This window comes from Coregonus clupeaformis, unplaced genomic scaffold (genome assembly GCF_020615455.1).
Source record: "Coregonus clupeaformis isolate EN_2021a unplaced genomic scaffold, ASM2061545v1 scaf0121, whole genome shotgun sequence".
Taxonomy (NCBI): domain Eukaryota; kingdom Metazoa; phylum Chordata; class Actinopteri; order Salmoniformes; family Salmonidae; genus Coregonus; species Coregonus clupeaformis.
The window spans coordinates 449,792-472,652 of NW_025533576.1; the positions used below are offsets into that span (position 1 = coordinate 449,792).

Genomic DNA, 22,861 nt, shown 5'->3' on the forward strand with positions numbered 1-22,861 from the left:
GTAAAACAGATCTGTGATAGTGGGACACGTGTTGCTCAGTAAAACAGATCTGTGATAGTGGGACACGTTGCTCAGTAAAACAGATCTGTGATAGTGGGACACGTTGCTCAGTAAGACAGATCTGTGGTAGTGGGACACGTGTTGCTCAGTAAAACAGATCTGTGATAGTGGGACACGTGTTGCTCAGTAAAACAGATCTGTGATAGTGGGACACGTTGCTCAGTAAAACAGATCTCTGATAGTGGGACACGTTGCTCAGTAAAACAGATCTGTGATAGTGGGACACGTGTTGCTCAGTAAAACAGATCTGTGATAGTGGGACACGTTGCTCAGTAAAACAGATCTGTGATAGTGGGACACGTTGCTCAGTAAGACAGATCTGTGGTAGTGGGACACGTGTTGCTCAGTAAAACATATCTGTGATAGTGGGACACGTTACTCAGTAAAACAGATCTGTGATAGTGGGACACGTGTTGCTTAGTAAAACAGATATGTGGTAGTGGGACACGTGGCTCAGTAAAACAGATCTGTGATAGTGGGACACATGTTGCTCAGTAAAACAGATCTGTGATAGTGGGACACGTGTTGCTCAGTAAAGCAGATCTGTGATAGTGGGACACATGTTGCTCAGTAAAACAGATATGTGATAGTGGGACACTTTGCTCAGTAAAACAGATCTGTGATAGTGGGACACGTGTTGCTCAGTAAAACAGATCTGTGATAGTGGGACACGTGTTGCTCGGTAAAACAGATCTGTAATTGTGGAACACATGTTGCTCAGTAAAACAGATCTGTGATAGTGGGACACGTGTTGCTCAGTAAAACAGATCTGTGATAGTGGGACACGTTGCTCAGTAAAACAGATCTGTGATAGTGGGACACGTTGCTCAGTAAGACAGATCTGTGATAGTGGGACACGTGTTGCTCGGTAAAACAGATCTGTGATAGTGGGACACGTTGCTCAGTAAAACAGATCTGTGATAGTGGGACACGTGTTGCTAATTAAAACATATCTGTGATAGTGGGACACGTGTTGCTCAGTAAAACAGATCTGTAATTGTGGGACACATGTTGCTCAGTAAAACAGATCTGTGGTAGTGGGACACGTTGCTCAGTAAAACAGATCTGTGATAGTGGGACACATGTTTCTCAGTAAAACAGATCTGTGCTAGTGGGACACATGTTGCTCAGTAAAACAGATCTGTGATAGTGGGACACGTTGCTCAGTAAAACAGATCTGTGATAGTGGGACACGTGTTGCTCAGTAAAACCGATCTGTGCTAGTGGGACACATGTTGCTCAGTAAAACAGATCTGTGATAGTGGGACACATGTTTCTCAGTAAAACAGATCTGTGATAGTGGGACACGTTGCTCAGTAAAACAGATCTGTGATAGTGGGACACGTTGCTCAGTAAAACAGATCTGTGATAGTGGGACACACGTTGCTCAGTAAAACAGATATGTGATAGTGGGACACGTTGCTCAGTAAAACAGATCTGTGATAGTGGGACACATGTTGCTCAGTAAAACAGATCTGTGATAGTGGGACACGTGTTGCTCAGTAAAACAGATCTGTGATAGTGGGACACATGTTGCTCAGTAAAACAGATCTGTGATAGTGGGACACATGTTTCTCAGTAAAACAGATCTGTGATAGTGGGTACATGTTTCTCAGTAAAACAGATCTGTGATAGTGGGACACGTGTTGCTCGGTAAAACAGATCTGTAATTGTGGGACACGTTGCTCTGTAAAACAGATCTGTGATAGTGGGACACGTTGCTCAGTAAAACAGATCTGTGATAGTGGGACACGTGTTGCTCAGTAAAACAGATATGTGATAGTGGGACACGTGTTGCTCAGTAAAACAGATCTGTGATAGTGGGACACGTTGCTCAGTAAAACAGATCTGTGATAGTGGGACACGTTGCTCAGTAAGACAGATCTGTGGTAGTGGGACACGTGTTGCTCAGTAAAACAGATCTGTGATAGTGGGACACGTTGCTCAGTAAAACAGATCTGTGATAGTGGGACACGTGTTGCTCAGTAAAACAGATATGTGATTGTGGGACACATGTTGCTCAGTAAAACAGATCTGTGATAGTGGGACACGTGTTGCTCAATAAAACAAATCTGTGATAGTGGGACACACTTTGCTCAGTAAAACAGATCTCTGATAGTGGGACACGTTGCTCAGTAAATCAGATCTGTGATAGTGGGACACGTTGCTCAGTAAAACAGATCTGTGATAGTGGGACACGTGTTGCTCAGTAAAACAGATCTGTGATAGTGGGACACGTTGCTCAGAAAAACAGATCTGTGATAGTGGGACATGTTGCTCAGTAAAACAGATCTGTGATAGTGGGACACGTGTTGCTCGGTAAAACAGATCTGTAATTGTGGAACACATGTTGCTCAGTAAAACAGATCTGTGATAGTGGGACACGTGTTGCTTAGTAAAACAGATCTGTGATAGTGGGACACATGTTGCTCAGTAAAACAGATCTGTGATAGTGGGACACGTTGCTCAGTAAAACAGATCTGTGATAGTGGGACACGTTGCTCAGTAAGACAGGTCTGTGATAGTGGGACACGTGTTGCTCGGTAAAACAGATCTGTGATAGTGGGACACGTTGCTCAGTAAAACAGATCTGTGATAGTGGGACACGTGTTGCTCAGTAAAACAGATCTGTGATAGTGGGACACGTTGCTCAGTAAAACAGATCTGTGATAGTGGGACACGTGTTGCTCAGTAAAACAGATCTGTGATAGTGGGACACGTTGCTCAGTAAAACAGATCTGTGGTAGTGCGACACGTTGCTCAGTTAAACAGATCTGTGGTAGTGGGACACGTTGTTCAGTAAAACAGATCTGTGGTAGTGGGACACGTTGCTCAGTAAAACAGATCTGTGATAGTGGGACACATGTTTCTCAGTAAAACAGATCTGTGATAGTGGGACACATGTTGCTCAGTAAAACAGATCTGTGATAGTGGGACACGTTGCTCAGTAAAACAGATCTGTGATAGTGGGACACGTTGCTCAGTAAAACAGATCTGTGATAGTGGGACACACGTTGCTCAGTAAAACAGATCTGTGATAGTGGGACACATGTTTCTCAGTAAAACAGATCTGTGATAGTGGGACACGTGTTGCTCAGTAAAACAGATCTGTGATAGTGGGACACGTTGCTCAGTAGAACAGATCTGTGGTAGTGCGACACGTTGCTCAGTAAAACAGATCTGTGATAGTGGGACACGTGTTGCTCAGTAAAACAGATCTGTGATAGTGGGACACGTGTTGCTCAGTAAAACAGATCTGTGATTGTGGGACACGTTGCTCAGTAAGACAGATCTGTGATAGTGGGACACGTTGCTCAGTAAGACAGATATGTGATAGTGGGACACATGTTGCTCGGTAAAACAGATCTGTAATTGTGGGACACATGTTGCTCAGTAAAACAGATCTGTGATAGTGGGACACGTGTTGCTCAGTAAAACAGATCTGTGATAGTGGGACACGTGTTGCTCGGTAGAAACAGATCTGTAATTGTGGGACACATGTTGCTCAGTAAAACAGATCTGTGATAGTGGGACACGTGTTGCTCGGTAAAACAGATTTGAGATAGTGGGACACGTGTTGCTCAGTAAAACAGATCTGTGATAGTGGGACACGTTGCTCAGTAAAACAGATCTGTGATAGTGGGACACGTTGCTCAGTAAGACAGATCTGTGGTAGTGGGACACGTGTTGCTCAGTAAAACAGATCTGTGATAGTGGGACACGTGTTGCTCAGTAAAACAGATCTGTAATTGTGGAACACATGTTGCTCAGTAAAACAGATCTCTGATAGTGGGACACGTGTTGCTCAGTAAAACAGATCTGTGATAGTGGGACACGTGTTGCTCAGTAAAACAGATCTGTGATAGTGGGACACGTTGCTCAGTAAAACAGATCTGTGATAGTGGGACACGTTGCTCAGTAAGACAGATCTGTGGTAGTGGGACACGTGTTGCTCAGTAAAACAGATCTGTGATAGTGGGACACGTGTTGCTCAGTAAAACAGATCTGTGATAGTGGGACACGTTGCTCAGTAAAACAGATCTCTGATAGTGGGACACGTTGCTCAGTAAAACAGATCTGTGATAGTGGGACACGTGTTGCTCAGTAAAACAGATCTGTGATAGTGGGACACGTTGCTCAGTAAAACAGATCTGTGATAGTGGGACACGTTGCTCAGTAAGACAGATCTGTGGTAGTGGGACACGTGTTGCTCAGTAAAACATATCTGTGATAGTGGGACACGTTACTCAGTAAAACAGATCTGTGATAGTGGGACACGTGTTGCTTAGTAAAACAGATATGTGGTAGTGGGACACGTGGCTCAGTAAAACAGATCTGTGATAGTGGGACACATGTTGCTCAGTAAAACAGATCTGTGATAGTGGGACACGTGTTGCTCAGTAAAGCAGATCTGTGATAGTGGGACACATGTTGCTCAGTAAAACAGATATGTGATAGTGGGACACTTTGCTCAGTAAAACAGATCTGTGATAGTGGGACACGTGTTGCTCAGTAAAACAGATCTGTGATAGTGGGACACGTGTTGCTCGGTAAAACAGATCTGTAATTGTGGAACACATGTTGCTCAGTAAAACAGATCTGTGATAGTGGGACACGTGTTGCTCAGTAAAACAGATCTGTGATAGTGGGACACGTTGCTCAGTAAAACAGATCTGTGATAGTGGGACACGTTGCTCAGTAAGACAGATCTGTGATAGTGGGACACGTGTTGCTCGGTAAAACAGATCTGTGATAGTGGGACACGTTGCTCAGTAAAACAGATCTGTGATAGTGGGACACGTGTTGCTAATTAAAACATATCTGTGATAGTGGGACACGTGTTGCTCAGTAAAACAGATCTGTAATTGTGGGACACATGTTGCTCAGTAAAACAGATCTGTGGTAGTGGGACACGTTGCTCAGTAAAACAGATCTGTGATAGTGGGACACATGTTTCTCAGTAAAACAGATCTGTGCTAGTGGGACACATGTTGCTCAGTAAAACAGATCTGTGATAGTGGGACACGTGTTGCTCAGTAAAACAGATCTGTGATAGTGGGACACGTGTTGCTCAGTAAAACAGATCTGTAATTGTGGGACACATGTTGCTCAGTAAAACAGATCTGTGGTAGTGGGACACGTTGCTCAGTAAAACAGATCTGTGATAGTGGGACACATGTTTCTCAGTAAAACAGATCTGTGCTAGTGGGACACATGTTGCTCAGTAAAACAGATCTGTGATAGTGGGACACATGTTTCTCAGTAAAACAGATCTGTGATAGTGGGACACGTTGCTCAGTAAAACAGATCTGTGATAGTGGGACACGTTGCTCAGTAAAACAGATCTGTGATAGTGGGACACATGTTGCTCAGTAAAACAGATCTGTGATAGTGGGACACATGTTGCTCAGTAAAACAGATCTGTGATAGTGGGACACATGTTTCTCAGTAAAACAGATCTGTGATAGTGGGTACATGTTTCTCAGTAAAACAGATCTGTGATAGTGGGACACGTGTTGCTCGGTAAAACAGATCTGTGATAGTGGGACACGTGTTGCTCAGTAAAACAGATCTGTGATAGTGGGACACATGTTGCTCAGTAAAACAGATCTGTGATAGTGGGACACATGTTGCTCAGTAAAACAGATCTGTGATAGTGGGACACGTGTTGCTCAGTAAAACAGATCTGTGATAGTGGGACACGTGTTGCTCAGTAAAACAGATCTGTGATAGTGGGACACATGTTGCTCAGTAAAACAGATCTGTGATAGTGGGACACATGTTGCTCAGTAAAACAGATCTGTGATAGTGGGACACGTTTCTCAGTAAAACAGATCTGTGATAGTGGGACACGTGTTGCTCAGTAAAACAGATCTGTGATAGTGGGACACGTTGCTCAGTAAAACAGATCTGTGATAGTGGGACACACGTTGCTCAGTAAAACAGATCTGTGATAGTGGGACACATGTTTCTCAGTAAAACAGATCTGTGATAGTGGGTACATGTTTCTCAGTAAAACAGATCTGTGATAGTGGGACACGTGTTGCTCGGTAAAACAGATCTGTAATTGTGGGACACGTTGCTCTGTAAAACAGATCTGTGATAGTGGGACACGTTTCTCAGTAAAACAGATCTGTGATAGTGGGACACGTGTTGCTCAGTAAAACAGATCTGTGATAGTGGGACACGTGTTGCTCAGTAAAACAGATCTGTGATAGTGGGACACATGTTGCTCAGTAAAACAGATCTGTGATAGTGGGACACGTTTCTCAGTAAAACAGATCTGTGATAGTGGGACACGTGTTGCTCAGTAAAACAGATCTGTGATAGTGGGACACGTTGCTCAGTAAAACAGATCTGTGATAGTGGGACACGTTGCTCAGTAAAACAGATCTGTGATAGTGGGACACGTTGCTCAGTAAGACAGATCTGTGGTAGTGGGACACGTTGCTCAGTAAGACAGATCTGTGGTAGTGGGACACGTTGCTCAGTAAGACAGATCTGTGGTAGTGGGACACACGTTGCTCAGTAAAACAGATATGTGATAGTGGGACAAATGTTGCTCAGTAAAAACAGATCCTTATACTGTAGTTTACAACATTGGCTAATTTATCTCTAATCTCAAAGCAACGTGAACTCATCAACTCACTGGATAATGTAGCACTGTCACAAAGCAACATGAACTTATCAACTCACTGGATAATGTAGCACTGTCACAAAGCAACATGAACTTATCAACTCACTGGATAATGTAGCACTGTCACAAAGCAACATGAACTTATCAACTCACTGGATAATGTAGCACTGTCACAAAGCAACATGAACTTATCAACTCTCTGTATAATGTAGCACTGTCACAAAGCAACATGGATTTATCAACTCACTGGATAATGTAGCACTGTCACAAAGCAACATGAACTCATCAACTCACTGGATAATGTAGCACTGTCACAAAGCAACATGAACTTATCAACTCACTCGATAATGTAGCACTGTCACAAAGCAACATGAACTCATCAACTCACTGGATAATGTAGCACTGTCACAAAGCCACGTGAATTTATAAACTCACTGGATAATGTAGCACTGTCAAAGAACCCATGCACACTTCAACCTACCTCCTGACAAAGAAACCAAAACACTAAACAATCTCTTTACTTTTCTAAACAACCTTTCATCATTTTAAACTGGTAAATGTCTGGGGTAATGGTGTGTTTCCATCACAATGTTACTTACTATTCACATAAGTAGGCCTACTTTAATTAAACCACAGATTAAAGACTATTATCCACAATTGGATTTCTCCAATCCAATATCACATTTAATCCAATAGTGAATATATCCAGTCTAATATTAATCCAATAATCCTATTTCAATCCATTAAGGTAAAGGATTTCCCTCTAAATACACATCTACTAACTACACATCACACTAAGGAATATTTGTATCTGTTGAGCATTACGACATGTTATTGTTTGTTTAGTTTAGTTTTTTTGACATACCATAGTTTTGGGTCCCTGTGCACAATGTTGTCAGAGTCTGACAGTGCATCCCATTTGACCCAATCACGGAGTGCTCTCTACTGGCACCTGTAAGGGAGGAGGCACACAGGGAAAAGGCTTGGTGTGGTGATCTGTTCTCTAGGCCGCTGTGTGGTTTAGCCGACTGCAACATTAGGATACATACACACGAACTTACACACTGCATTTCTCCTTCCCATTTGAAATACCATTATTAGGGTACCACTTCAGTGTACATGAGATAGACACCACACATTGTGCATTCGGGAAAGTATTCAGACCCCTTGACATTTTCCACATTTTGTTACGTTACAGCCTTATTCTAAAATGGGATTAAATAAAAAATATTCCTCATTAATCTACACACAATACCCCATAATGACAAAGCAAAGACAGGTTTTTATAATTTTTTGCACATTTATTAAACATCAAAATAATGAAATAATACATTTACATAAGTATTCAGCCCCTTTACTCAGTACTTTCGTTGAAGCGCCTTTGGCAGCAATTACAGCCTCAAGTTATCTTGGGTACAAGCTTGGCACACCTGTATTTGGGGAGTTTCTCCCATTCTTCTCTGCAGATCCTTTCAAGCTCTGTCAGGTTGGATGGGGAGTGTCGCTGCACAGCTATTTTCAGGTCTCTCCAGATATGTTAGATCGGGTTCAAGTCAGGGCTCTGGCTGGGCCACTCAAGGACATTCAGAGATTTCTCCCTAAGCCACTCCAGCATTGTCCTGTTGGAAGGTGAAACTTTGCCCCAGTCTGAGGTCCTGAGCGCTTTGGAGCAGGTTTTCATCAAGGATCTCTCTGTACTTTGCTCCGTTCATCTCCTGACTAGTCTCCCAATCCCTGCCACTAAAAAACATCCCCACAGCATGATGAAGCCACCACCATGCTTCACCGTAGGGATGGTGCCAGGTTTCCTCCAGACGTGACGCTTGGCATTCAGGCCAAAGAGATCAATCTTGGTTTCATCAGACCAGAGAATCTTGTTTATTATGGTCTGAGAGTCCTTTAGGTGCCTTTTGGCAAACTCCAAACGGGCTGTCATGTGTCTTTTACTGAGGAGTGGCTCCTGTCTGGCCACTCTACCATAAAGGCCTGATTGATGGAGTGCTGCAGAGATGGTTGTCCTTCTGGAAGGTTCTCCAATCTCCACAGAGGAACTCTGGAGCTCTGTCAGAGTGACCATCAGGTTCTTGGTCACCTCCCTGACCAAGGTCCTTCTCCCCGATTGCTCAGTTTGGCCGGGCGGCCAGCTCTAGGAAGAGTCTTGGTGGTTCCAAACTTCTTCCATTTAAGAATGATGGAGGCCACTGTGTTCTTGGGGACCTTCAATGCTGCAGACATTTTTTGGTACCATTCCCTGATCTGTGCCTCGACACAATCCTTTCTCGGAGCGCTACGGACAATTCCTTCGACCTCATGGCTTGGTTTTTGCTCTGACATTCACTATCAACTGTGGGACCTTATATAGACAGGTGTGTGCCTTTCCAAATTACCACAGGTGGACTCCAATCAAGTTGTAGAAACATCTCAAGGATGATCAATGGAAACAGGATGCACCTGAGCTCAATTTCGAGTCTCATAGCAAAGGATCTGAATACTTATGTTAATAAGGTATTTCAGTTTTTTATTTTTAAGACATTTTCCAAAAAAATCTAAAAAACTGTTTTCGCTTTGTCATTATGGGGTATTGTTGTCTCTACCTTCTTGCCTTTGTGTTGTTGTCTGTGCCCAATAATGTTTGTACCATGTTTTGTGCTGTTACCATGTTGTGCTGCTGTCATGTTGTGTTGCTACCATGCTGTGTTGTCATGTGTTGCTGCCATGCTATGTTGTTGTCTTAGGTCTCTCTTTATGTAGTGTTGTGGTGTCTCTCTTGTCATGATGTGTGTTTTGTCCTATATTTTTATTTTTAATCCCAGCCCCCATCACCGCAGGAGGCCTTTTGCCTTTTGGTAGGCCATCATTGTAAATAAGAATATGTTCTTAACTGACTTGCCTAATTAAATGAAGGTTAAAGAAAAAATAATAATAATAAGATCGATGAGTGAAAACATTTATTTTATACATTTTAGAATAAGGTATACTTCATTCTTCAAGGTACATTTTAAAAATTCTAAATCAATGAAGCACAAGATCATGTTGACTTTTAATAGATCAATAATTTCTGGATGACAGCTCTGCTTCAAACATCAAGGCTAACTGACAGTTAGGCCAGACCTAGAACACCACACACTGCCACTCTCAATTTATGCCTCAAATACCTGGAAAATCACATTTAAATCATTTCATTTTAGGCTGCAATAAATAATACTCTCAAGACACGTCTCAGTTCAATCTTTCTCAAACTGTAGTGTCAAGTCAACAAAACAGGGCAGTCTGGTCTGAGACGGTTGATGTGGGCGTTGTGAGCGAGAGGGCATCAGAGATATACTGTGGGTCCAGTGCTGGGAAGAAGGTAAAACCCCGCCTGCGTCATCGGCTTTACCGGAACGGCTCCGTATCGGGTTCAGCTGATCAATGCGAACTGGGTCCACACGTTTATGTTATTGTTGCCAGAATTAATTCCCTTTTAATCTTGTGGAGATTATCGCCATCGATCCACATCCGTACCGCCCTAACAGATTTGTTTGAAAAAAGTGACAACTGAACAACTGAAAGAACGGCAGGCAGGAGCGACAATAAACTAAATGTCCTGTGTGTTTTCTTTAGTCATGTTTCCCTTTATTTTTTTTATTTTTTTTTTACTGTGCCCAAGTACATCACATGAACATCATTTTCCTACAACGTAATTTCATGTTAAATGTGATTTTGAATATTTGCCTTTTTCAAAGGCCTATTTTAGTTTGGGTCTAATTTCAGTGACGCCAGAGGAATATTTTGAAAAATACAGTCGGCCTATATGCTTCTCATTTCACAAGAGGTAGAGGTATTGGAGTGTATTTTTCTATGTAGGAATGATTACAGTGTTAAATCCCCATAATTTAGACATAACAAACACAATGGTTCATTTAAAAGGATTTTCATTATTTTATTTTCGAAATAAAAGCAATATAGGCCTACGTTTTTTTTTTTTTCGATCGTCTATAGTTAAGGGTGCATTTATTATCCAATTTTGATTTCTTATTTGTTTACAGGCCTATTTATTTGTTTATTTTTGCATATATCCACTCATTCGTTAATTATGCATAGGCCTAATAACGTTTACCTGTTCAATCTCAACCGTCCAGAATTCTATCATGACGCGTGTCCCCTGTGATTTATTTATTTGGTCAAGCTATTTCAGCTGGACTGTAAACCGCATATCAATGATGTCGGCTAGGCTAGCTGTAACAGGGAATGTTGTCGGGTCCGTGGACCGCACATGGAGGTGTCAGCCAGGACCAGGACAGCCTGATTACACGCAGCAGTGTCGAGTGCAGGTGGAATAAGTTTGAGTCAAGTGTCACGTTTGATTTGACTAAACTATTCAAGCTGGGACAAGGCCATTTTCCCCGCTGAAACTATGCAGCGAAAGGGCACCAGTTATATTCCTTTGCGTAGAAGCTGTTGTATTAAATAATTAGTAGGATATAGGCCAATGACCAACAGCTACTGCAATGGTGGTTATTGCCTAAAGGCCAATTGACTATTGATTGACTATTGATAAGCCTATAAACCTATATTTATTTAGGCCTACTTTACATAAGGTGATTAATTGGAGAGAAAAAAACATTCCGCATTTACGCATCAAATTGCATTACAACCACATCTTTGACATAATCCTATGATTTAACGTTAGCATTTTCAATCCGTGATATTTATTGAAGTAATTGTTCTATTACACCCGCTGATTCTGCACAACGAACTGCGAACAAAAGCCTCGCGCCCTGCTCCACATTTTGCCTAGCTGGTTAACGCGACAAGGTGACGTTTTGTGCTCGAGCTGTGGGTCACGCCGAGATTTATATCAATAATTCATTGAGCCGCGCGCGCTGCAGCTTCTGTTCTTCTTTTCAATTCCCTGGCTGCTGCCTCGCGCCGAGCCGATCACATAATACCTTCCCCCAAAGCCCTGAGCTGCCTGGCCGCAGAGTTACCGCTTTCTGTAAACTAATGATGCTGCTGCGGGGAAGAAGGGAAGTCTGCAACGCCTTTTCCCCCCTATCATTTAAAAAAATAAATAATAATGTAGGCTACCAATGATATAGGCTATATTTGGTGATGTTTTCATGCTGTCAATTTTGTTTACAATCGTTCCATAACTAATGTGAATATTAAAAAAAGGCCTTTCAACGTTCGCTGCATGAAGTCATGGCATTTAACTGATCATAGAAGGAAAAATATGTTACAGATTATGATATGGAGCAAGCCAATATCTTTCCATCCGTACAATATTAGTCATTGCATTAAAGCCTCCTCAAATGTTATTATTACCCCTCTGATCAATACATTACGTAGGCCTATTTTATATATAAATGACATCTGATGGTGTAGTTGTTTTGGTGTTACAGTACAGCGAGCGTGCCCTTTTAGAAAATGCGCAGAATTTGAAATATTGATCCACTATTCGCAACGGGTCTGTCTTCCTTTCCTAACCTCATCTCAATCAGGCAATATCCCCTTCGATTTAGACAAAACAGTCGACTTTCCACACTATACTTAATGACCATAAATGTACAGCCTACACGCCTGTAATAGTTTACATTCAGGATAGCCCATATCGAGTTATATTCATCTGTGAAAAATAAATTGCCTTTACTAATAGGCAATGTTTGTTTGCTTAACATGACTAGTTTATTAATATTTTTTTGGGACGATCGTGATAACAGTGAACTAAAAGAGAACGAGAAACCTCATTAAATACAATCCACAATCAATTCTGAAAGGGAACCAACTGTAGAGAGGGTACATTTATTTCGCTTTGACGGAACAAAAGAAAGCCGGTCTAGTCGTTCTACGTGTTCTCGCTAGAGGGGGCACCAGCCTTACTATAGGGCGACCATGCATGTATTTACCCGCTTTTCAACGCATCCCAGGCTTTGATTGGAAAAATCTCATCACAATCAAAAGCATTCTCTGTCTGTCTCTGTCTCTGTCTCTGTCTCTGTCTCTGTCTCTGTCTCTGTCTCTGTCTCTGTCTCTCGCCTCAATGAGGGAACACGCACAGAAAAAGTCCAAGCAATGCATTTGCACAATATTCCTTAGGCTGCATTAATAACCTGCCTACTCCAGGTGTAAATATGTCTATTCAATAAAACATAAATATAAATATATATATATATATATATATATATATATATATATATATATATATATAAAGAATTGATAGGCCTCCCCATAACAACAAACGGCAAAATTGTCTATAATTATTACATTTTTCAGGGGATTTTTTTTTATTAGGGGCTGGTGCTGTTTTCAATGCAGCACATTTTTAAAAGCTGGGGGTCCTATCTATCTGCTTATAATAATCTCATATAAACATTAAAATATAGCCACACATGACATTTCATCAGAAGAACTTGCTCGTCACTAAAAGGGTAGGGTTATACCCTAGAATAGCCATAACATAAATAGCCTATTATTAAATGGATAATATTCGAGAGAGAAATCCTTTGACCTTGTCATTGATATCGATTTGATTTGATTTTGATTTGATTTGATTTTTGGTCAATTGTTATTATGGATCAATAATAACAATATTACTACTGTAATTTGAAATAAATGTCATTCATCTAGTCTACTCTGCAGCGAGAGGTATAGATAGATATATAGATAGATATATAGATATATATATAGACAGATAGATAGATAGATAGATAGATAGATAGATAGATAGATAGATAGATAGATAGATAGATAGATAGATAGATAGATAGATAGATTCTGAACTGTGTTTTAGTGCAGGGCTATTGCCTGACTACGAGCAGAGGAAGGCAGGCAGACAGGCAGCAAACAGCAGCAGAGACGGATCGGTTTTTATTGAGGATACCTTGTCTTACCTGCAAGCCGTAGGGCCGACATCCTCTGAAACTCGGGTTCCTGCAGCCACTTCCACATCCTTCGAAAGGTCTCCCTTCCAGATTTAAGTTTACTCCAAGGTTTGGGGTTCCTTAAGAGGTCTGAAAGGGTGCCTTGCGAGCGACACAGCACCCTCTGGGCGAATATAGCCTGGGGGATGCTATACCGCTTCAGTTCGGCTGTGATCCTTTGTGCCACTTCTTTGGTGTTGATCTCTTCAAGCTGCCCCGAGTTGTTACCTTGTTGTCCCGAGGAGGAGGGCGGTCTGTCCCGGTTGGAAGCCAACACAGGCCCGTGGGATTGAGAGTGGCCCGGGTGCCCGCTGTGGTGCATCCCGTTCAAATGCGGCATCATACCTGCCGTGGGTCCACCGAGGCCTCGTGAGAGGTGTTGATCTCCCCTGGCTAGCATGGCAGTGTGGGCATCGAAGTTGGAGCTTAGCATCTTGTCGTGCCCATGTGTGCCATAGTTGTGGAGGCTTTGCTGGGTATTATGAATGGAGCCCAAGCCATTGCCTAGAGGGCTGCTGGCCAGGGGGGATAAACTCTGACCCATCCCGGTCATGTCCTTATGATATGGACTGTAGATGTTGTTCATTGCTGGTAAACCCCTCTCGTCCCGCATCAGCGTGAAACTCCCGCTTACGTTCCCAGAGAGACGCTGGTGGTGGTGGTGGTGGTGGTGGTGGTGATGCGGATGGTGGAATTTGTCCGAAACGGTTGAAATGGGGGGTAAGGGTTGAAGTGGAGTTAACGTGGTGTATGTGCCGTTCATGCCCATCCCGGGTGGGGACGTATCACACGGCATGCTCATAGCGTGATGGAGCGGGTGCGATAATTCTTGTCGATAGTCTCCGGATCCGTCCAGAATCGTTGCCATGCTGGACACCATGGAGGACCGCGACGATGCCGCTGCCAGATCCTGATGTAACCGCAAAGAAGCCCCCGCGTTCCGATTGTGATGGGGGCTGTGGCTGTTCATCAAGTCCTGGTCATGGCTCAGTCCGCCATGCAGATTGCCAATGCTGTCCATTGTCATCTCTGGGTTCATGCCGTAAGCTTCCAGATCCTTGGCCAGGCATCGATAGGCGTTATAGGCAGTCTTCATTCAGCCCTCATTCAGTCCATTGATCTATTTAATGGTTTGTGCCGCGATGGGTATTTCCTTCGGTTTGTTTTCTCTAAGGCCTCTCGGGGTTTTTTAATGTTAAAAAATTACCGATCTCTATCAGACGGGCCAGTGCTGAGTCTTCCTAAATCCATGTCCGAGCCTCTCCTCCTCCTACGTATTATGTTTAGGCCGGTGGAGCTGTCCAGGATGGGCTTGCTGAACGGACAGCCTAATCCGCTGGCGGGGGAGGGGACTCCCAGTTACGGACGGCTGATATGACCACCCACAGTCGCTCCTTGGTTCAAACAAAGGCATTTCATTGGCTGCCTCTCCCATATTCATGTTTACGGATAGAGCACCAGTCAGAAATAAGGGTTGGTAGAGATTTATACGCATCTCTTGCATCTGGAGTCTAATGTCAGAAAGTCTGAATATCTTCTCAACTTCCTCTGCTGGAATAGTTTCACAAGACACCATTTTCAGTTTCACTCATGAACAGTGAGATACTTTATTGATAACATGGGCTAAATAGGCATATGGTCAACATTGGGCCATACGTATTTGAAACATAATTTAGAATTGGCTACTGACCAGTGGTTGCAGAATTAGATTAATACATTGAACTATTATTATTCAATGATCTGTATATTCATGTATAATAGTAAGTCTGTGGGCGCTTATAATTGTCCTTTTTCATGTGATATGTGTTTTTTTTTGCATATCCCAACGCCCCCTTGGAGTGGGGTCATGGCCAGCCATTATAAACCCAATTAGCGTTAAGTGCCTTGTCAGCTCGGGGATTCGAACTAGCAACATCTTGGTTACTGGCCCAACACGCTAAACACTAGGCTACATGCCACCACAGGTTGGTGTATGGTGTTTCATGTTTTAATGTCAAGTGCGCAATGAACTGCCTTTGGTGTTTCATGTTTTAATGTCAGGTGCGCAATGAACTGCCTTTCTTGCAAGCTCTAAACCCAACAATGTATTAGTCAATATCAATGTAGTACAAAAATAACATAAGGACAAGTTAGGTCAGGCCTATATAAATAAACAAAATAAGTAATCTTTGTAGAGCTATAGTCATCATCATGTCCACATTCCTCCTGCTTTGCCAATTTTACTAAATATACGAGTGAGCAATACAACATAGTGACTGTAATTGTCATGTTATGACTTAACAAGAGTAACGTGCTCAAACAAAGTGCAGGTAGCCTTCTGTTCACATTTCACTAAGTGTCAATCACTGAAAACTAGACCAAATGATCTTAGGCAGTCTGGTCTCTCTCTCTCTCTCTCTCTCTCTCTCTTTCTCTCTCTCACACACACAAACAGAGAAGTAGATCTGAGTCAGAAATATAACAATTATGATATTTTTCAGGATATATGAGTTGTGTTATTCATACATGAGAATATGAGTTCATCCCTTATGATAAATGATCTCTCTCCCGCTTTCCTTGTGCTCTCTTCTCCATCATACCCAGGCTTCTCAAGATTAACCCTACTTTCCGATTCTCCGCATCTTCGGTCTGTCGAAGCAGCAGTTAAGGGCGGCAGGTAGCCTGGCTGGTAGATGCTTTGGCCAGTAACCTAAAGGTTGCGGATCGAATCCCCGAGCTGATAATGTAAAAATCTGTCGTCCTGCCCCTGAGCAAGGCAGTTAACCCACTGTTAACTGCGCCGATTACGTGGATGTCGATTAAGGCAGCCCCCCAGCACCTCTCTGATTCAGAGGGGTTGGGTTAAATGCGGAAGACACATTTCAGTTGAATGTATTCAGTTGTACAACTGACTAGGTATCCTCCTTGTACCACTCAGTATGAGGTCTAAATTCATAATTGTAAGTGTCACACTTACCACACCTTTTGTAAAAAAATTAAAATAAAAAAACGTTGGCTACAGATATTACTCAAATGTAAACTTGCTGTCTCAAATGACACTCGCTTGACAGTTGCTCCCCTTGAAGGAGGGCAGTTTAAGCAGAATTGACTCCTTGAGCCAACACTCCTACAGTATAAATGATAATAGCAGAGCAATGTTTTTGAAACAGCTGAAATGTACAGATATTTTCCTAATATTTGCGACTTGTTTTATTTAGTTTAGTTTTTACCTGAACTTGCAGTAACAGCCTGTTACATTCTGAAAATGTAGCAGTAGCTGCCGACTGCACTGAGCCACGTGAAACTATGGAAGCTCATCCCCACCACCAAAAACATGTAAAATGTAGATCATACAAATAGGATATATTTTTTTCATTTGAAACACTGTGTGATGATTTCAGAGGAGGCACCACAGGTCCCAGAGTGTGTGTGTGTGTGTGTGTGTGTGTGTGTGGGGGGGGGGTAAATTGTTTTCCTGGGGCCAAGAGTTTTTCCTGGTGGTAGTGGGCTAACCTAACCAACTCAGGTCGCAGTTGTAAATGAGAACCTGTTCTCAACTGGCTTACCTGGTTAAATAAAGGTGAAATAAAATAAAAATAAAAACTCAGGGCCCTAGTTGTAGCGTAAGACATAGTAATAAATCAGCTATATAAAAAAAAAAATGTTTTATATGGGCTATGATGGGACCAGATTCATTTTCTAATCAGGTCATATGTTTTTTTTCTTCAACTCCTGAAAGAACTCCTGGCTCAGGGAGGATGAGAACCTGTAAACCCTTTACACAGACAAAGAGACAACAACCGCGATTGGACCAAAACGAACAGGGCTGAGCTAGCTGTATGCAAGGTTGCAGGGTGAGGGCCTTTGAGTCTGTAATTTAAAGATACTCAGACAGTATGTCATCATTATTGTGTTGATTGATTAATTCCAGTCAATCAGTTTGGATTAAAAAGGCCCAGGTAGTCTAACCACCTGAAGGTTGAATATAAACCAAATTTGATGACATTTGCATTTTCTCAGAACACAAATAAATGGGCCTATTTTGGGCTATAAATACATAGCTTTCCCCAGGCCCAGATGGGATCAGAGAGCATAGGCTGCTCTAGGCTACCTGCAGCTGTGTTTGTTATCAGTAGGCTACCTGCAACTGTGTTTGCTATCAGTAGGCTACCTGCAGCTGTGTTTGTTATCAGTAGGCTACCTGCAACTGTGTTTGTTATCAGTAGGCTACCTGCAGCTGTGTTTGTTATCAGTAGGCTACCTGCAGCTGTGTTTGTTATCAGTAGGCTACCTGCAGCTGTGTTTGTTATCAGTAGGCTACCTGCAACTGTATTATCAGTAGGCTACCTGCAACTGTGTTATCAGTAGGCTACATGCAGCTGTGTTTGTTATCAGTAGGCTACCTGCAACTGTGTTTGTTATCAGTAGGCTACCTGCAACTGTGTTATCAGTAGGCTACCTGCAGCTGTGTTTGTTATCAGTAGGCTACCTGCAACTGTGTTTGTTATCAGTAGGCTACCTGCAGCTGTGTTTGTTATCAGTAGGCTACCTGCAGCTGTGTTTGTTATCAGTAGGCTACCTGCAACTGTGTTATCAGTAGGCTACCTGCAACTGTGTTATCAGTAGGCTACCTGCAGCTGTGTTTGTTATCAGTAGGCTACCTGCAGCTGTGTTTGTTATCAGTAGGCTACCTGCAACTGTGTTTGTTATCAGTAGGCTACCTGCAACTGTGTTTGTTATCAGTAGGCTTCCTCCAGCTGTGTTTGTTATCAGTAGGCTACCTGCAGCTGTGTTTGTTATCAGTAGGCTACCTGCAGCTGTGTTATCAGTAGGCTACAGTTGATCAGGCTGAAGCACTTTGACAAATCATTTTTGGTGGTGGGTATAGCTTCCATATAAAACAGCCTGTCGCAAATCCGCAGTGAATTCACTTATACCCACGTTTTCTGTCACAATTTGCTTTTACCACATGTAATGATTTGCATGATATTGATAAAAATGAAGTCGGGTTTGCTGTATTGTTGTACGGTAGGTCTACTGTACTTTAATATTCGTATGAGAGGGTTAATCGTTAATTTTTTATAGGCTAATGTTACTTGATGAAGATGCTGTTAGCAACGCTGCGCTTTTGTCTTGAAGCTAAAATGTAAGGAGTGTATCCTACAGACGAGAAAATGAACCCTTTAATTGTCTGCACATGCTTGTGAATTGTTGCATTATTCAATAGTATAATATGTTTTAGAAGAAAAGTTTCTGTCAATGTTGAATAGTTTGTGCTTACTGGCTAGTGGCTACTGTGATATTTACGGTCAATTTGATCTGCAGACAAATAATGTGTCTTTGCCAGCCACAAAGAAAGGTAAGGCGAGGTTTTATTGTGAATTGAAAAGTATAAATCTCTTTCGTCACTCCGCTCCTCAGACTCTCCTTCATATCTCCATTAGGGGACACAGAAAGGTATTTTAGAGCACGGAGAGAGACGGCACAAAGAAACAGCATTGGTCACATTTGGTTTAAACAGAACAGCTTTAAAAGCAACAGATTTCTCGGAAGCCGCGGTTGCTTTGGGTCGGGAGGCTGATATTTTGTTTGGAAGTTGCGCAGATGTTGCTTTTGTTTGAATACACTGTAATTAAGGAAGAGGGACAGAAGTCTGAAAACCGTGACCTATTTCCCTTTTGATCAGCTGTCAAAGGAGGAGCAGGGGGTCGCTTCAAGCATTGGTCTCTTCCAAAACTTTCAGCTGGCAACAGACGAGACCACAAATTGGGGGAACTACAGTATTGTGGGCTACCTGTGGGGCTTTTTTTTACCCCTTGTTGGTCGTTTCGACAGCGCGCGAACCCACTGCACTGACACAGTTACCATCCAAGGATATTATTACAGAATGAACGAACGTTTAGGCTCGCTTTGCTTTCACATCTTTTGAGAGGCTTTTTTGTATTATTTCAATGTTGGGAATCCAACTTAGGCTATGCATCAAAATACTTGTTGCTGGAAATGGTTTACAGTAGTCTTATACAAATCAATGTAACCTATTCTATAACGAGGCCGAATCAACATGGTTTCTAAGCTATAGGCCTATTATATATCTGGCCCTTGTATGCTATGACCGATTAGCCTACATTGTTTTCCAATGTATGGGCAAACAAAAAATGGGTTGTGTGCTGACAACTTTGTACAGTAATGTATATAGCTAATCTACAAATCACAACACTGAACTAATTGAAGTTTATTGTAACATTCATTCTCTGTGAAAACTAGGCCTATAACGTTTTTAAAAAAATAAAATAATTTGTAGACTCGGTTTATATCAATGTAATAACCGAAAGATGTTCTTTTTCAATCGTAAAGTCACACGTTTCCAAAGAAAATCTGCTAAATTAATAATGATTACGATGATCATATAAAGTAGATTAGCCTGTATAATTGTATATTTCAAGTAGCCTAATATAATCCCATAAACCTATACAGTAAGAGACACACTCAAATCTGTCAGAAAACGAGATAGTTGCAAATATCGTTGACAACAAATTCAAATACAACCCCCCCCCCCACCCTCACAAATTAATCTTAAAGTCTAAAATCAGAATAACATGTATCGCTAATAAAACATAATGTGCAAGTCCCTCCGAGCATGGTCGTTTCTAAACCAAAAGGAAAGGTAATGTCTAAAAGACAAGCCTGAATAACTCTGGGTCGATTGGGACATGTGTCTCTTAGTTTTCCTCTTTCATTTCTGTCCTGGCCTCTCCTGCCATCTGCTCAGCAAGTGCACTAGGCTAGTATTGATTAGTATCATTGTTCTGCAGAGTCCATGCTAATCTATACAGTTACTGGCAATCAGTCGGCGCTCTGCATTGCATCTGTCCCTACGCTGCTTATAGCTGGCGATGTGAGTCCATGACCTAGCACTGTCTGCCCCCCGGTCACTGTTTCAGAAGGCGTTAGGTAAGTGTCCCACATTCCTTTGTGTTATATAATGTTGATTTTCATCGTATCTGTGGAATGAACATGTAATGAGCAGCTCTGAAATGTAGGGTTTAGAACAGGACGGATTCAGAAGGCTAGTGACGAAAGAGAGAGAGAGAGAGAGAGAGCGGTAGGTCGGGGTTCTCCATAGCGTGCTGCCAGCACTTGACTGACTGGTGGGGAGACGCGCATGGAGCCGTCTATGGGCTATGCAGAAGTATGTGATTTATCCTAATGTGTGTGCTCGCAATGTGCGAAGTACCAAGTTGATATTCAAAAGCTATTTGTTTCAATTTAAAGTCATTATAAATTGTATACCAAAGAAAATGCAGCAATTACCTAATTTGAATGGCTTGGTTTAACTTTAGTAGGCCACAGTTATTTCTATTCAGTCACATATAGGCTAATCTTAAAGTGTGTGTCCAATGAATCCTAGCTTAAACCGTAAAATAATATGCATTAATGCTACTTTAGGATTGATGCAACTTGAAGTACTAAAATACACTGAGTGTACAAAACATTAAGAACACCTGCTCTTTCCATGACATAGACTGACCAGCAGTGGTGGAAAAAGTACTCAATTGTCATACTTGAGTAAAAGTAAAGATACCTTAATAGAAAATGACTCAAGTAAAACTGAAAGTCACCCAGTAAAATACTACTTGAGTAAAGGTCTAAAAGTATTTGTTTTTAAATATACTTAAGTATCAAAAGTAAATGTAATTGCTCAAATGTACTTAAGTATCAAAAGTAAAAGTATACACGTATTTATTTTTATTTTTACATTTTTAAAATGTACAGATAGCCAGGGGCTCACTCCAACACTCAGACATAATTTTCAAACAGTGAGTCCACCAGATCAGAGGCAGTAGGGATGACCAAGGATGTTCTCTTGATAAGTGCGTGAATTGGACCATTTTCCTGTCAAAATGTAAGGAGTACTTTTGGGTGTCAGGGAAAATGTATGGAGTAAAAAGTACATTATTTTATTTAGGAATGTAGTGAAGTAAAAGTAAAAGTTGGCAAATAATATAAATAGTAAAGTATTAAAGTACTTGAGTAGTACTTTAAAGTAATTTTTACTTAAGTACTTTACACCACTGCTGACCAGGTGAATCCATGTAAACGCTATGATCCCTTATCGATGTCACTTGTTAAATCCCCTTCAATCAGTGTAGATGAAGGGGAGGAGACAGGTTAAAGAAGGATTTTTAAGCCTTGAGACAATTGAGACATGGATTGTGTATGGGTGCCATTCAGAGGGTGAATGGGCAAGAAAAAAGATTTAACTCAATATTAGGAAGTTGTTCCTAACGTTTGGTATACTAAGTGTAGATTATAAATGTTAGATTTATGTCTTAATGTGTAATTATTACCATATAATTTTAATCTGTTATAATACTATTATCATTACGAGGCCTGTTGTTATGTAATGATGATGATGATGATTTTTATTATGATCAGGCCTACGACTGAAATGTTTTGGTATGCATGCTAATAACGCTAACCATCTGGTAGGCCTAAAGCCAGTTTGTGACATGCTTGCTGTTTTGTTTTAACGCTCCGTTTTGAAATGCAAATAAACCTAAACGTTCAACAGGAGACACACGGGCCTAATCCTTCACCCATATTTTGTTATATTGTAGTTTACACCTCGGTATACACTGTAGAAGAATATGATTTAGATAGTTAGACATTAACAAAACGTTTACATCCTCTCTCTCTCTCTCTCTCTCTCTCTCTCTCTCTCTCTCTCTCTCTCTCTCTCTCTCTCTCTCTCTCTCTCTCTCTAAACATAAACATGTGGCCTCATTGTTCGCGTTGTGTTATGGTGAAATCCGTTTTTAATAAGGGCACAAGAAAATACATTTTACTCGTCTTTAGGAGATATGAATAGAACTTAAGTTTTGAGCGCAGCGCGTGCCCACATGCAACGTCAATTTGCATCCAAGCGATATATAGCCTCTTGTTGATTAGAGGGGATGAGGGGTTCACGGATGAGATACATTATATAGCCTGTTGTTGCTTAGATTTTCGAGCATGGTTTTTATAGTTTATGTGATACATAACTTTAGCATTTAAGCATGTAAGCATGGAGTGCAGCATGCACTCCATGCTTATATATTATTATGACAATAACACACGTTACAAAGAATGAGAATTCTAATGGTCGGAAGGAAATAGGATATACATAGCATAATAGTTATTATGGCAGAAGAGTAATAGTTGTTAGTTGCAAAAATACTTTCATCTGTCATTTACAGTCTGTCAGATTGAAAACATTGAAAAGGGTCTGCTCTTCTAACGATTA

At 41.5% G+C, this 22,861-nt stretch overlaps 1 protein-coding gene across 4 annotated transcripts in view; it reads right to left on the bottom strand.

The window, feature by feature from the left end:
• The window catches only part of LOC121573378 (one cut domain family member 2-like), an 89,093-nt gene extending 74,234 nt beyond the window's left edge, over positions 1 to 14,859 (bottom strand). The window contains exons 1-2 of one of the 4 annotated variants that reach the window (XM_041885309.2): positions 13,570 to 14,859; positions 7,563 to 7,649 (exon numbers count right to left, since the gene is read on the bottom strand). In XM_041885309.2, coding sequence (XP_041741243.1) covers positions 7,563 to 7,649; positions 13,570 to 14,695 — 1,213 coding nt within the window. In that variant the 5' untranslated portion in view covers positions 14,696 to 14,859. Of the gene's footprint in view, positions 1 to 7,562; positions 7,650 to 13,559 lie in introns of those variants that run through there. The other 3 variants (XM_041885312.1, XM_041885310.2, XM_041885311.2) reach the window with 3 other exon arrangements.
• Positions 14,860 to 22,861: the final 8,002 nt, after the last annotated feature.